Raw genomic sequence first — 16,861 nt, 5'->3', positions numbered from 1 at the left:
TCGACCACCTGGGGATCTTTAACGTGCGCTAACATCGCACAGCACACGGACGCCACTTCGTTTCGCGTTTCGTTGGAGGCGAAACGAAGTGGCGTCCGTGTGCTGTGCGATGTTAGCGCACGTTAAAGATCCCCAGGTGGTCGAAATTACTCCGTAGCCCTCCACTACGGCCCCCCTTTCTCTCTATCCACTTTCACTCCCACCTTCATCCCTTCCCTTACGGCGCGGTTCAGGTGTCCACAGAGCAAGTGTGACAGATACTGCGCCTTTCCCTTCCTATGAACCAACCAACCAACCAAGCTGCTGCTTCTTTCTCTTACGCTTCCAGCCGTCCTGGGTTAACTGACGCGTTCTAAGAAAAAGTCTGTAGGCTCGAGAATGTGCCCACGAAAACTATAGACGCATTCAGTTACATGCGCTTCATGCATTACCTTTCATTTAATGCAGATGAGTCAGATTAATTCACTAAATAACAAATCAAATTATTATCAACTACGGCAATGTTTTCTTCATAACTACTCCAATTTATAGCATAACTAAAGTAAACAGGCATCACTCGAACCATACCGAGCAAATCATATTCTAATAAGGGAGTAATTACTCCTTGACATCCACCCACGCGCAGCCATACGGCTACAAAGGAAAGCTACACAGCTTTTTCAGAAACTTCGTAGTCAAAGAAAACTCGTCCCCAGGTCAGGACGAAGTTTTCTTTAACTACGAAGTTGTCTTTTGTAGCCTTATGGCTGCGCTTGGGTGGATGTCAATGAGTATTACTCCCTTATTACAAATCTCCACCTAGGGGGGTTCCCCTAAATATCGGACCAAGGCCATATTCTGATTCGGTTCGAGCTATCCACCACAGCGTCCTTTGCTACAGGTTCTCCCGCAATAACCACGCTCATATTTCAACTTAGTGAGCGCATTCTCCCAGTCTCTAAGACTATATAGATTATTAACTCTCTAGGGGGCTGTACTGAGGCTCCATGAGATGGCAAGAAAGGACTGCGTTCAAGCTCCGCTCCAGTCAGTGAGCGCCGTCGAAAGCGCAGGGCCCGCGCACTCATGGCGAGATTTCACGCGTATCGATTCTGTCCTAGCTTACCGAGGATGCCCAGGCGGAAGTTGATGGTGACCACGACCACGTTGCCAAGCGAAGCCAGTACGGTGCCGTCGTATGGGTTGCCAGAGTTCCATTCGTACGATTCGCCATGGATGAACATCAGAACCGGCAGACGCACCGCATCTCGGCCCACTGCAAAATACAGGAAAAACGACACAAGGAGGGTAAAGAGATATGAAAAGAGGCTCGACTGTATAATATTAACAGTTTCAATGCACTTGGGACAGTCACGTCTAATTCCCGGCAGGCCCTACCCAAGGGTCTGCAGGATTCGAATTTTAAACGAACGGTATAAATATCGTTCGAGTTTCTCCAACGTCTCTATAAGGACGTCTCTCGGCATTATGCGTGGCTGCCTTTGCATTTCGACCTCATCAAAGAGCAGCCACCGTGGGACAGACGAAAATGAACCGACGACCTCGCATCATTAGCATAACGGAGAGCTTTCGTGAAATTGTCCACCACACACTACGTGCCCTCTGGCATGTTGAGATCGAAATGAGCTGAAAGCAATAAAAGCACGCCGACTGAGGAAAGGGGCAAAAAGGAGGGGGAGGTGGTGCTTGCAGAAAGTGTGCACCTGATATTTGTTTTATCTACTCACCGTTTCTTTCTTTTTTTTTTTTTTTTTTTGCAACTGAAGCTGCATTTCTAGTTAGCGCGTGACTATATCCTGCAATCAACCCCCACCCTTTTATTTTTTAGTGTGGCTTCTTTTGCAGGTATTGGCGAACTGCAGTGAAGCCCTTCTGGCAGAAACAGCAAGAGGAGAAAGTTCCCTGAGGCGAACGATTTGACTTCTTCGAATGGAAGGGTATCTAGAAAACTAAAGCGGATAAAAAAATGTAAAAAAAAAAAACAGTAACGGCAGAACAAGTCGGGGAATTGCGGAAGTTTCTTTTGAGAAAACCTTATTAGCTCTAGTTAGTAGCAGTTAGTTCATATATATGTCCACCGCTAACTCTGAAAACAAACAGGCACGTCATGGGTTTGTTAAGGCCTGTAAATGAATCGAGAATAAAAAAAAATTTGGAAGGGTTCAACGCTGCTGAACCGAATATGAAGAGAAATCATTAGCTGCGGGTAACCAAGCGTTGAGACCGGAAAGCAGGGTCACGAAGAGTCGGACACGACTGAACGACTGAACTGAACTGAACCAAGCGTTCGCGTTCTTCTTCTTCTTCTTCTTCTTCTTCTTCTTCTTCTTCTTCTTCTCCTTCTTCTTCTTCTCCTCCTTCTTCTTTTTCTTCTCCTCCTCCTCCTCCTCCTCCTCCTCCTCCTCCTCCTTCTTCTTCTTCTTCTTCTTCTTCTTCTTCTTCTTCTTCTTCTTCTTCTTCTTCTTCTTCTTCTTCTTCTTCTTCTTCTTCTTCTTCTTCTTCTTCTTCTTCTTCTTCTTCTTCTTCTCCTTCTTCTTCTTCTTCTTCTTCTTCTTCTTCTTCTTCTTCTTCTTCTTCTTCTTCTTCTTCTTCTTCTTCTTCTTCTTCTTCTTCAGTCCTGTTACACAGAAGATCCGGCGTCGGCATCAGAATTGTGAGCGAAGAATCACGGGTATGGCTCTGGCAGGGGTGATAAATGGCAGCTGACGACATTGCCGTGCATTGATTATTCGATTATTTGTGCGACTTAACGGACCACATGATTGGTAGGAGCTGCCAACTCGTGATGCACATTTGAGGAGTAGAGGTGGAGTAACAATCAACCTTCTAGCGCATTTTTTGGTGACGAATTGGGCACGGTACTCCTAAGTCTCGCAGGCAAGCTCATACGGCTAGATTAAATCGGGGCTTTCGATGTCGGATGGTAGCCTACACGCTCTCGCGGACACTTATAGGTGGAGCTTAAGTGTCCCCATATATATATATATATATATATATATATATTATTTTTTTTTTTTTTGCGCTGCCAAAACTAAGGATGGCGTTCATCTAACGGAGCGCCTGGCTTGTGTTAATGCGATGTCTGCAGGTTGGTTTGCTCGCAGCAATCGGTCGCTGAAAGCGCTCTCCGGTCATACCACCTTTTGAACAAGATGAGAAAAATGGAAGGCGTCTCCCTGTGCAGATAGATACCAGGCTGTATTTCTTACGCAGAGCAGAAATGGAAGCAGGGTGGAGAGAAAAACAAGGGAGCGCTAAGTGCCACATGCTACCATTATGACAGAGAAAAAAAAGGGGGACGGGGGGGATGTTGCATGTTGAAGAGCAAGTTGAACGATCATTTGTGAGGCGCTTGAGAGCTTGTGTACTACGCGGCCTTAAGTCGCATTTCTTGCTTCGTGCGTTCACGTGGATTGTTGTAGTTATCACTAATCTTCCTCCTCCTGTTGGTCTCCTTGGTATGATCTCGAGCTTATTACCAGGTCAGGATATGGCTAATAAATCTCAGACATCACACCCTCGTTTCCAATCATATATTTTCTTTTTGTCAACGCCTAAGCTTCCCCAAAACACCACCTGACTGCACAAGTGGAGTTGTGGGAGCACTGATGTTCAACTGAAGAGCTATAGAGCCAAGCTGGATTCGTTTTTTGATCTGTGATGGTCGATGACACTCTGTATGGGCAATACTAAGCGAAAGTTCGGAAACGCAGGAGTGAATACACTGGTCGGGAGAGGGTGGGGAGGGGGAGGGTACTTTGCAAACTTGCAATCTTTATGTGCTCATGTAGAATCGGCGGAAGCGCTATTCAAAATCGTGCAATACATCGAGAGCTTCAGCGAGTATTCCAAATACCACTTCAAACTCGATTTTTGAGATGAATTAAATAACTATTTCGGCACAGTACGTTGGCGCAATAGTATTAAATATACCGCAAAGTTGTTTACCCCGTCTCCTCAGAGCACCAGAGAAGAAAGGAAAACCCGTGCGCTCGGCAGCATTAGCAACCGCAGCAGCTGCTCTGCCAGCCCCTACGATGACAGAGAACGACAGCTCCTTTCCTCGGCATCCTCGCTTTATCAGAGCAGGCATCAACTGCCCTAAAACGACGAAGAGCAGAGACACCAATCAACAAGAGAACTTCCCTTTTCCAAATCCGTCTCGAGATCTCGCTCTCTCTTTCTAACACACACACACACACACGCATACGTACGCGCACACATGAGTAGAAAAATAAATATAAAGACCCGTAGCAACGAATGTCGTTTATTTCTGAATGGCGCATAGTCTGACGAGACAACGTCGCAGAGATAACGCTTTGGCTAGTAAGACAAATAAGAGAAAAAATATTTGCAGGAGCCCGAATGCTCGCGCCTGACGTCGCATGGCGCGTGCGACCAACCGTGGCTACCACGGTACCTGCGTTAGCGTAGCATCGCAGGCATTACTCCTTCTCGGGGAAGCCTGACGTCACGCGGAAGACGTCTGACATTCCTCGAGTGAGGGCTGCCGCAAAGCAAGCAAGGTGGACGACGACATCTTGCGCGGACGGCGCCGCGTCGTCAGCGCCCACTCTCTCTCTCCCCACTTTCTCGCTTGGCGCTTAAGGAAGGGAGACAGCCGATGCGCGTCGTCGAGTTCGTCGACGTTGCCTTCTTCTAGGAAGCTCACTTTTTTCAGCATCCGTCCAGGTGCTCCGCGCGAGGGGCGGAAAAAGAACGAGGAGAAAGGGGTGGCTTGTTTTGCCCTGTCTCTTTCCCCAGACACGTACTCTGCCGCGTCTTATGTTATTACAGAATAATTAGTGTAGCACGCACCACATCCTCTGGCCAACCGGGCAGGCTTGTGAAGCCTATTACAGCCCTGCTTACAACGACTGCGAAGTTCGTCATAGCTACGAAGCGTCAGAGAGAAGGTACCAGCTTATGAGCCGAAGCTAGCCAAGCGCTCTCTCTCCTCCTCTCCTTCCTTCGCGTATAACTTATTTGCTGGCTTTGGTCTTTTTTTTTTTTTTTCATCTCGAAATTCCATATTTCTCGAACGGTTGACGACCTCCCAACGCGCGCTCGCGCGTGCCACCACTTTTCCAGTTTCTTCGTTTATTCCCGTTGGACGGAGGCGTTAAAAGAAACCGCCGCGCGGCAAGTCAAAGGAAGCGTCACTGACAGCTAGAATGGACACCGAAGAGGACGTTCGGCAGGCTGCAGCTCTTACGGCTGCCTGTTCAGGAAAGCGAGCGCGTGATTTGCACACACATACACGCATCCATCTGCACGCATCCATCCTCCCGGGGCCGCGCAAAAATAACCTCTCCTCCCCTCACTCCTCCTCCTCCAGCGTGGCCGGATTAGGAGCAGCCTTGCTCGTCCCGGCTTTGGCGCAGGACACGTTGAGACCCTGGGCCGACTCGCCCCCCCCCCCCTCCCCCTTTCTCTTTCCCTTCCATCTCCTTCCTGCATAACGTCCTGTCGCAGAAGAGTGGGCGACGAGGGGCCGACGTGTGGGCGCCCCTCAGAAATTTTGCTCCGCCGTTATGACTGCGCGCAGGCCGTGCCTGTCGCAGCGAAAAACTCCTTGTATGCACGCATTCCCCGGAGCCGCTCGCGTGTTTGCAAATGGTCAACTGCACTCGGCGGCACTCAATTGAATTTAGCGGCGTTCGAGTGTGTTCATTGCTTGGGCGTTCAAAGCGACGGATATCGACAGGATGCAGCGTCGTCGAGCTGGGAATGCTTACCGCGTCACTACTAGGGGTGCGCTCGTGCCCATTCATGCAACCCAAGCTCGCGACCAGGTTTCGTACTCCATACTCCCACACGCACAATGACCAATGACGAGAAGGTATTATTGGTTGTCAAACACTGCAAGTGTCTGCTGCTGATGCTGTTAAAATGCAAAGACACCTGAAGTGAAACGCATTCGAAACCGCGGGTAAAAAAGGAAAAGAACGGGTTGGAACGCCTTGAAGAGTTACATTCTGGCATGTTTCACGTTCGATTTACGGGACAAACGTGCTTGTTTGGTGCTTTGTAGCTCGGTAGTCGGGAACGTTACACTTCAAAATGTTGGGGTTTCAGGTTACCTCATGCAAAGATCGTGCTTATGATTTCACCGGAAAGAATGGGAGCCACTCCGGAGCCTTTCACTCCCCTTCGATCGAGCCGGTGAAGTGAAATCGACAGCTGCAATGTAAGTCCTCCCCCCCCCCCCCCCCCCCCCCCTCTCCATCAAGCTTACGGCCAACGTCACCCAGGCCCATTTTGAAGACATTCTCAATGTTAGTGACACTATCGAGGAAGTTTATCGTTATTGCATACTACGCCTGCAATGAAGCGAAAATTCTATGTAGATTCATTGCTGCTACAAAACGTCTGCATGAATATAAGGCTGCAGCTAAGGCTTGCATAATATCCGGTGAAAAAAATATATATAATATCAAATGGTTGCGTGATACCAAAAACGTAGAGCAATGCTTCTTCGTTCAGAAATGGTATTTCCTTTCACGCACGTGTCTCGAGCATTATCTATGCTTGAGAGAACGCGAAATCGCTATTCTTCTTGCAACCTGTCTTTCTTTCTTTTTTCTTTCGTTGCCTCAGCCAAAGTATACATTAAGAAAGGTCATGAATGCACCTGCCTATTCTACCCGTATTTTGCATTACAGATACGTGCATTGGAATGCTTTGGTGTCTTAGTTAAGTTAGGGGATATGCAATGAGATTTATATTGATCATCTGCACTGGAGCCACTGCCTGTTTTCTTCTTATTTATTTCGGATTTCCCCGGATCGGTAACCGTAACGTGGTTTGTACTTAGCGGACAGTGTTTGATAGGGGTCTTTTTACTTACTTATCTTTATTGCTTTGAACAGGCGGTACATAATTCTCAAGTGCAAACGCTACAGTGCACCAAACTCTCGGGTCGTGTGGACGCATTTTAAATTACTATATCGGGTCTAAAGCACCTGAGAAGGCAACCTTAGAGATTGAAAACTACTCACTAAACTGTTGGTCGAAATTAAAAAAATTCCTTTGTTTAGTTCAAAACTGAAGATTTCTCTTTAAAAAGCCTAAAAATGCAACCTAAAAGGTAACAAACGCTAGGGGATAAAGGACGAGCCACATGTATGGTACAGATATTGAAAACAAAAAAAAAAAAAAAAGAGGAAAAATTACGAGCAAAAGTAGGATTCGGACTGCTGTTACAGGCTTTCAAAGGCAGGGGCTAGGCGATTGTTCCACGCAAACAAAGGTCTTCGGGCCTGCTGGTTGTGTTCTCACCCGTTCTCGCAAATATTACTCTATCCGCTAGGTGGCGAAGTTTGGGTCTGCCCTGTGCCGTTTGCATTTCGAAAATACGCAGCGTTACCTGTGTTCTGTTCTTTTAAGCACTGTGGTTAGGGGTTAGGTTAATCTGTTTTCAAGCATTTGTTCTAACACCGCACTTAGTTTTTTCTCTTAAGCTCCGTACCTACAAGCTGCACGAAATGGAGCTCTTAGTTATTGTTCTAGCATTGAGTTTACACCATCCAACTGAAGCGTTATGAAGATCGCACGATGCGAAAGAAACTGCCGTGAAAAAGAAAGCATGAAGAGTTTCTGACCAGCGCTTCGCAAGAAACGACAGGTCGCGGACTAGCGGGTTATATTGCTTCTAATATTTCTTGCGCGTGCACGCTAACAGCATACAAATCAATATGCAGAGAGAAACTCCCACTCAGACAATTTTTTCAAAGTAAGAAATAAAGTTATGAACCGTGCATCGATGCCCTGATTTAGTTTCGCGAAAAAGGCGCGCACCGTCAAAGCATATTTCACACTGAAACGACCACGTCTCTGTATCTGAAGGAGTAAATCGCGCACGCCAAAGTGCGCACTGGAGTTTCACAATGCTTACCGTTCGGTACGCTCAGCCCGCTTCGGCCCATTCTCGTTTAAATGCCGTTGATACATCTTTTCTAGGTATATTCATTCCTGATGTTTCTTTTTTTCTAGGGCTCACAAACTATCTCGTTACACTTCGTCACTCAGAACGTCATGAAAGGGAGATTCATTATACACAGCCATACAATAATGGCGGAAGATCAACCCCTGCACCGACTGTATATTAATATGCTTTTATCTGTGCTTCGTAATCAATGAATGCCTTTGTACATTTCATTCAGTGATTACACAGCGACCACAGTTCTGCATAAAGAAAGTAAGAAAATTTCTATAAAGAAAGGTGTTAGGCAACGAGACAAAATCTCCCCAGTACTATACACAGCTTGCTTAGAAGAAGTATTCAGAGACTTGGAATGGGAGCAGTTAAGGATAAGGGTAGATTGAGAATACCTCGGTAATTTGCGATTTGCTGATGACATTGCCTTGCTAAGCAGCTCGAGGGATTAACTGCAAATAATAATTGATGACCTATACAGGAAAAGTAGAACGGTAGGCTTGAAAATCAATATTCAGGAGGGCAGGAAAGGAAACTTGCGAAACACAGCTCAACAAGGATCGCAAAGAGAAAAACTGCGACGAAGTATCTGCTATCTGCTCTTTCTAATCTAGTATCAGCGCGCATAAACTTGCCGCGCAAATTGTTTTTGTGTGCGCTTTTCTTTTTTTTTTTTTTTGCTCCGGCGTTCGCCACAGTGATAGCCGCCGGAGAAAATAACGTCCGTTTTTTTAAACGAACAAACACCCGAAAATATCAATGAAGCATCGCCAGTGTCCGTGACACGGTTAGATCCAACGTAACGTACAAAGTTTAATCCCTCGCAACAGTGTTCTTGTAGCGCTCACTATCTAGTAACAAAACTACTAATTACTTCGAAGCTTATCATTCATTTCCAAATACACACTTATAACTGATGACGTATCAAGTCGGAAAGTGTACTGGTAGTTTACAAGAAGCGCTCAATATCTATAGGCTACCAGTCGGCCACGCTCAGTGGGCGCGGCAAGGAAAGAACCCACTCATGCGGTTAACATCACTTGGAGCTCACCGCCGTGACGTCACGCACAGCATATTGTGCAGCTAAGGACTATCACTATTTCATCCACTTCTATTCCAAAGGTCATGTCGTTTTGCATTCGCCTATGTCACCATCGCATCGACATCAGCTTGCACCGCCCCTTTCACGCGTAGCGTTTCTTGCGCTTCATCACACAGACACACCAGGCGACGCATTTTTCCCTCTGCGTTGTTGTCCGGTAAGGTCCTGCCTGCCTCAGCGCCCGGACAAACTGACAGCGCAGATCGCCAGCCGGCAGGCGCCGCCTTCTCTTTACCACCGCGCGCATGTAATCAGTGTCAGCGGGAGGAGCGCGGATGAAGCGAGGCAAAACAAAAGCGGAGCACGTTCCCAACCTCTCTGGGCCCTATGCGCCGGAGGCGACGAGGGAGGCGTTCTACCGCGCCTCCGTCCGGAGAGCGGTGCCGCGGAAAAGGCGTCGTCACTGGACCGCGCGGAAGACAGCGCTCTGTCCGCACGCGTGTGTGTGCGTGTGAGGGCCTGCTGGTGCTACGGCCATCTGGCGTCTGCGCTAACTGCGTGTTCGGCGGTTCTCGGAACGCTGCGCTCCCCCTTCTCCACACACATGTCTCTCTCTAAGTCGTGACGAGCAGAGAGCCCGCTTACCTCTTTCTCTCGACTTTGCTCCATCGTTCGTGCCATTGCATTGTGTTCCCCCTGCATCCCCCTGCATGCCCTCAACACTTGGGGTTAGTACATGTTATGCAGCGCATCGCTGACCCGTATGCAGTACACAGCCGCGTCGCGTTTGGCGGGACTGGACACACCGTGTCCACAATAGAGTCTATTACTGTCCATGAAGCGTCTTGGTGGACTTTGCCCGCTAGAATATAGACCATCCAGCGTATTGTCGCATGTTTTGCCTTGGCGGGAGGTCTGCGTAGCTAAATAAAAGTGTGGAGGGAGGAGAATGGACAGTGCCGAACATTTGGCCCTGCGTTTAAATTAATTTCGTAACTTTTTTTTTATTTTTCAATTAACGATACGAATTTTGTCACAAAATGGTTTGGTTTGTGGGTTTAAGTTCTCAAAGCGGCTCAAGTCATGAGAGACCACCTGGGGCTCTTTTAGCGTGCACTGACATCGCACAGAACACGGGTGCCTTGCTTCTCACCTCCACCGAAAAGCGGCCACCGCGGCCGGGATTGCAAGCCTCATCCTTGGTCGCAGCAGTCGAGCGCCTTACCCACTGTGACAACACCCACCACAGCGGGTGTTGTCACAAAATGGTACGGTGGGTGGACCATTATGTTTGCTGGGAGCTTAGACTGTGCAATATCTATAATGTGAACTAGACTAATTTCCTTTGTGCAGGCTTGCCTCCTAAGTGCCCTGAATATATTGCGCATGGATTAAGCGTTGAAAGACTCCAGGCTTTCAACACCATTACTGAGTGTTTTTACTGAAGTCTGCACTTTTCTCCGGCACATGAACTACCCCAAGATTGAATATTTGCGATGTTCACTATAAGGTGCGCTGAGTAAAGTTTATTAAATCCTAAACCCATGTTAGAGCAGGAATAATAATAATAATAATAATAATAATAATAATAATAATAATAATAATAATAATAATAATAATAATAATAATAATAATAATAATAATAATAATAATAATAATAATAATAGTAGTAGTAGTAGTAGTAGTAGAAGCAGTAGTTCGTTCACAGGAAAGGAAAGGCGCGGCGCGGTATCTGTCGCACTTGTTTCTGTGGACGCCTGGGCCCGTATTCCGAGTTTGCGTCGTTATCGAAGTGTTGCTATCTCACGTGACCTCGAGTCATCTGATTGGTCGAAACGTCGGAACTGGGCGTTGCCACTACGGAACCGGAAGAGGTGGCAAAATCATGCTCCGGGGTTTCGACCACTCAGATGACTCGAAGTTAGGGAGATAGCGACACTTTCGATAACGACGCAAACTCGGAATACGGGTTCTGAACCGCGCAGTAAGGGAAGGGAGGAAGGTGGCAGGGAGAGCGGCAAGAGAGAAAGGGGTGCCATAGTGGTGGAGGGCTTCGGAGTAATTTCGACCACCTGGGTATCTTTAACGCGCACTGACATCGCACAGGCGCGAATTCTTGCGACTGTGCTCCCATGACTTGGTTCTGCTCCAGCCAAATAATGGTTGCCTGAATATAGCAGTCGCAGCACAGAAGGCTTTGCCATAGAACCTAGTAATCTTACAGAAAAGCCTAAGGGTAGGCATTTCAGTGCAACAGTTTGCGTTGGTGAAAAGGGAAAAAAAAATAAAAAATAACGATTACGCTGACGATGGCGGTAAGGGTGAAAAAGTTATGAAAATAAAAATTATTTCGGACCGTGCTTGCTGAGGAATGCGCCCGTTTGAAAATCCGTTTGAGAGTAAGTGGGTCTGTAATGCGCGCTCGTGGACCCCGTGGTTACTTTGTCTAACCAAACGTTCTATTATGCGTCTTTTGGCTTAGTTCCGCACGAAAGCCATTGTAGGCAGATACATTCTTACGAAAAGAAAAATCTGAAAAGTTAAAGAATGGTTACAGTGCGTTAGTTGCAAGGCTTGTTTTCACAAATATTTCGTTTTCGAATACGCTCATGCGGTTCGAGACAGCATCCGCTTTCCATCGGATGATCGTCTTCTGAAGTGGGCGTTTTCTAAACATGAATATCGGCGATTGTTTTGCCAAACAGCGGTCATGAAATGCATTTATTTGCAGACCCCGAGTCCAGTGCTGCGAGGGAGAGGATCAGCAGCGTGACGCAGCGTACGAGGCGAAGCCGTTCAAAAGGCAAAACACTTTCTAGCATACCGGAGCTGCGGCCTTCGGTTGCCAGTATAACATCCAGCAATAACGCCTATTTGGATACATGGATGCATAGAAACCGCTGGGCAGCGCGGGGAAGCTAGAATGAACGCAGACAGGGAGGCTTACTCTTCATTCAAAACAGTGAGCGAGGAGGGGACGACAGACGACAGAGACAAAAAAAAAATGCGAAGGGAATGAATGCACGTGAGAACATTCGAGCGTATGAATGTGTCCAACCAGCATCCGTGTTCGGACCATCACATGTGATTGACGTTATGCTGACACAAAGGCACGGTGCTAAATATCATTCGCACGTGCTATTCAGCGGGATGCTGCAGGGACCTCTTTGAAATTCCGGCCAACCTTTCTGCCGCAGTAAGCTGTCGGAATATTAAATATTCAAGGAAGCATCGGGCGAGTCTTTTACACCGGCTTTGTCAAAGCGCTGGAAGGAGATTAGCTTCGAATGAATGAAAATTTAATATAAACGCCAATACTGAGCGCCTGATGGGGAGCCTGCCTTTGGGGTACGAGGTAAAACATTAGTGTAAATTCGGAAATGATAAAAAATGGAGCGCTCGTCGTGAACGCGCTAGAGAGAAAGATGCGCAACCCAGTAGAAGGTGCCGTAACAAGGGCCTCGTGAAAGCGGAAAGCGAAACGACACCACGGTGCGTCCGCGAACCAGAGCACGTGGAAAGGTTTGGAAGAGGAGTTATGGAGCACAGTGCATAGTAATCGGTATTTCTCTCTCCCCGCTTTCTCTTCCTCTCAGATAAATACGGCAAGAGTCATGCGGATGCATTGTGATAACGTGCACCATAAGAGCAGTTTAAATACACCGTCGAACTGCTGAACTGCTGCATGCAGTTGCTGGCGAAATGCATTACCACGTGTATTTATTTATTTATTTATTTATTTATTTATTTATTTATTTATTTATTTATTTATTTATTTATTTATTTATTTATTTATTTATTTATTTATTTATTTATTTATTTATTTATTTAGCGATGCTTGTTTTGAAAGCAGCGGCATCAGCAATAGTAGCAACAAAGGCGGGGAGGTGTTTTCACTCTGAACAAGTCTTTAAGACGAAAGAATTTAAATATGGATCGCTTCGACAATCAGGCACGGCTACTTCGTACCTGTTGCCGCTACGGTATATGGATAACAGGTCACAGCGTACTTTATATACAGTTCTAATCACGGAAGATCCCCTATGAAGTTACATAAACGTGTATAGCTTGCGGAAGAGAGAGAGAGAGGAGAAACGTTTATTAAGCCGGATAATTATATACAGCTGGGTTACATCGCCCTACTGAATGACCAGCAGGTTCAGCCTACTGGCGACCTGATAGGTGCGCTTTAAAGTCCGGTTTTCAGTAAAAGTAGAAGCGCAGTACTTGTCTCCCCTCATGGTGGACCCCAGAGCGGCGCCCATGTAGAACTAGAAGTGACAAATGAGGTAGTGAGAGACGAGCGTATAAGAAAGCGCGGCCACATGTGGAGGATTCCGAAACAATTTGTGCCATCCGGGTGCTTTAATGTGCACTGATAACAGACAGGTCAATAGAAGCCCACCTAGCCTTTCTTTATCTAGCAGCTATTTTGCATCCAATATCATCTGAATGACATCTTGATAACTGGTACTCCCACCTACCCCAATCTGCCCGCAGTACACGCAATAGTCGGTCGTGAATGAGACGCATGTCGAAAAGGGAGTGGGTGCTTATTGCTGTTACTCAGGTAATCTTGAGCTTGTTTTTGAGCCAGTCTTGAGCCAGTCAAGCTTCAACGTTATCAGAGTTAGTTGGCAGTGTGAAAAAGGAATTAGATCCATGGGAGACGTAGCCCCAAATGTCAAAGGTTTCTGCATTAAAAATATCCCACCTGCAGTGATTGCTGTAGCCAACGAGTGTTGTTTGAGGTGGTGGATCGAGATACCTCATTACCGCTGCACGTGAGAGCAAAGGTATCAGCAAGGCTCGACTGTTTTTGCAAAGATAGCTCTGAATCGCACCAGCTAGAATGGTATCATGCATCCTTAGTCCCCGTTCACAAGCTTAATGCTCCTAAGTTCACCTGCAGTCGCGGCCAGGGCCACAAGAAAGATTATTCATATATGTCGCTTTGTCGTGCACATTCTTCCTTAATGTAACCTTCTTCTCCTAATTTCACTCCTTGCTTCATGTATAATCACAGCGAATAAAGCCAGCGTCGGAGCGTAGGAGGAAGCTATATGCGGGTGGTTCGGCTCTTTCTGCAGCGTAGGCTGGCCACCTTACTGCGTCCTGCTTCATATTTATGTAGCTCGCGGCATTAACATAACAGGGAGCGACCCCGTTTTCATTATGGACACAGCATGTGCGTCAGAAAGGTCGCAGGCAAAAAAGCCCTCCTACTTTCTGCTCGATTAAGGTGAAACGACGGCAAAAACAAGAAAACGCTTGATATAACGGCAACGCGTGGACTATACCAAGCAATTTCAGAAACCTCGCCTTAGCGATAAATAAATGTTTTTTGTTTTGTTTTTTTTTCTGCTTTAGGCCCTTGTTTCCTGCAGGCGATTACTCTTTGCAAACAAGTGTAGTCTTGGCTAGTAAGAGTGGTGATAACTTTATACACGTCCCGGCGGAAAATGCGGTGCAGTTGCTTAATATGCGCTGTTTTCTTAAGCATGTTGATATGCGCTATAGCGTGTGTTCAAGTATGCTTAAGGATTTGTTGACACTTTCCTGTGTATTTGACGTAAGCAAGTGAGTGCATGCGCCTCAGCGTCGATTATTGCTAGATCTTTTTTTTTTTTTTTTTTTTAAGCAGCGTTGTCTCTTTTCTAAATTATGCACCATGGTAGACTGGAGCAAACAAAACGGCCCTCGTAACCACGTAATGAATCCCTATAACCAGGACGAATAGCTATTTACGAAGTTGCCTTGCGTAGTAACATCCGAGCCAAAACGCATTACCGTCTAAAGCATTATACAACGCTCCCTTATAAAAGAGATAAGGGCTGCCGAGTACCGAATATAGTCGAGCGTGTATACATAACGAACGCAGTAACAACGAATAATCTCCTATTACGAACGAAAGAGATGCTATATACTCTCAAAATAGGAATGCGCTAGCGTTAAAGACCTCGTTCTTCAGAAGATCTATGTCGGCGTCGGCATTAACGTTGTGAGTTAAACATCTCGGGCCAGGTTCCGGCAGGTGGCATACGCGGGTATACTGATTGTTCAGTTGGTTGTGTGACGTCACGAAACAACGTGACATGGCAGGCGCTGCCAAATTGGTCCTCGTCTTTGAGGTGGAGGTTGGTGTTAGAATTCAGCCCTCCACATCCCCTGGATACCGAGTTAGGCACGTTGTCCCTAGATCACGTAGGTACGTTGTACTGGCTTGGTTGAAGCAATGCTTTTTGTCCTTGTGGTTTGGGCTTTTGTATAATGTGATAGCTTGCGACTATACGCTAACGACTATATTTTGGATAATAAAGCCACATATTCAGCGATTATGATTTAAACGAGTACCAAAGGGCATATAAGGCTCTGCGATGGAATCGGGCTAACGGGAAACATCAACTCCCCCCCACCCCCCTCCTCGTTTTGAGGGGCGATGACACCGCATCTCATGTAAACCGAACAACCATGGCCAAACCATTCGGTTGGAACGAACAGGGCAGGCGCCATCAGCTCGCCTGCAACGCCGAAAAACTGGCGTTAACTGAGAGCGCAGCTACCAAAAAGCGTGGCGACCTCCCAGAAATTTGCTCAAGTTTAGCATCTTAGCACATTAACTGGCCAGAGCTGATTGGGCCTAAAGTGATGCCTACTGTGGTAGAAGACCACCATTAGCTCTCCTCACAGTTAACCGTAGCTAGGCCGCGGGAATCGAGGCGGCGGATTTGCATACGTGCATGCCTGAGTAGCTCCTGTTGCAAGCAACAGATTCCAATCCGTCAGACCGACTGTCATCCCTGTCCGACCCACAAAGTATCATTCAAAAGCCGCGCTGCCCATAATGCACTTAATTCCAGGTTACCTTAGCTTAAGGTTGCACTTAACCCCGCTCTGAGGCCACGGCCAACCAAGCAGCTTGCTTTTAAACGCCAATACGGGACCATGAGATTCTTACTTCAGCCTGTGGAGCATATAGACCTTTATCACGACCCTGGGAGAAACTGGTTTGACTGGGCTGTGAAGCAGGCGTGGGGAGAGAATCCGCAGCTTTTTCCTGTGCTATGAGCACATCCCAGTCTTCAATATGGCAGCGCCCTTTGGCCAATTTTGAAAAGGTCTATAGGTGGAGATGGGATCCATCCTCAGTTGCGTTCCGAAACTCGAGTTTAAACTTCTCTTTATCTTTATTATCATTTTTTTTTTTGCTAATCCGCTCGGGAAATTTGGCACCTGAGTTCCATGTCGCGAGGTTTGTAGAAGCATCTGCATTCGCAGATCGATCTGAACCGATGCCTGCAGCTGTGCTAGTGCCAGATCAGAGAGGGAGAAGGTATCGTTAATTCAACGCGCTCTCGCTGCGCTTCAATAGCAAAACACCAACAGTATGCGCGCGCATCTTGATACTTTAGCACAGTTTACAATGCACCCGGAATTTTGTCCTGGTTTTCCGGTGAGAAACCGGCATGTCTTGCGCCATATAAACTCTCTTTATAATTACCCATCTACTTATACTTAACCATGTACTTAACCATCCACATCTACTTAACTACCCGACAACCCAGCGAAACAGCACGTCAACGAAAGTCTGCCTTTAATTAGCCAGCCCCAAAACAACCGTTCTAGTAACGTGCTTTAAAAACTAAGCTTTGACCGCAAAAAGAGACAACGAAGATTCATAACTACAGCTCAGAAAGACAGGACAGAGATAAAGGAGGAACACCACACGTGTCCGGCGTCTATGCCCTCCTTCATCTCTGTTCTGTCTTTTGCGCTGTAGTTATGGATCATCGAAAACACCAACTCGCCCAACATCTGCCCTCGCCCATCTCGCCCAACACATAGGCAGAGCCCTTGAGTAAATTGGAACATAACGATCG

At 46.8% G+C, this 16,861-nt stretch overlaps 1 protein-coding gene across 1 annotated transcript in view; it reads right to left on the bottom strand.

Annotated features, from left to right (window-relative positions):
- The window catches only part of LOC146199031 (neuroligin-4, X-linked-like), a 58,162-nt gene that overhangs the window by 15,744 nt on the left and 25,557 nt on the right, over window positions 1-16,861 (bottom strand). The window contains exon 2 of the mRNA XM_084592698.1: window positions 1,106-1,255. Coding sequence (XP_084448824.1) covers window positions 1,106-1,255 — 150 coding nt within the window. The remainder of the gene's footprint in view (window positions 1-1,105; window positions 1,256-16,861) is intronic.

This window comes from Amblyomma maculatum, chromosome 2 (assembly GCF_055883805.1).
Source record: "Amblyomma maculatum isolate TAMU_Amacu chromosome 2, ASM5588380v1, whole genome shotgun sequence".
Taxonomy (NCBI): domain Eukaryota; kingdom Metazoa; phylum Arthropoda; class Arachnida; order Ixodida; family Ixodidae; genus Amblyomma; species Amblyomma maculatum.
This window is presented reverse-complemented; position numbering and strand designations above follow the sequence as displayed.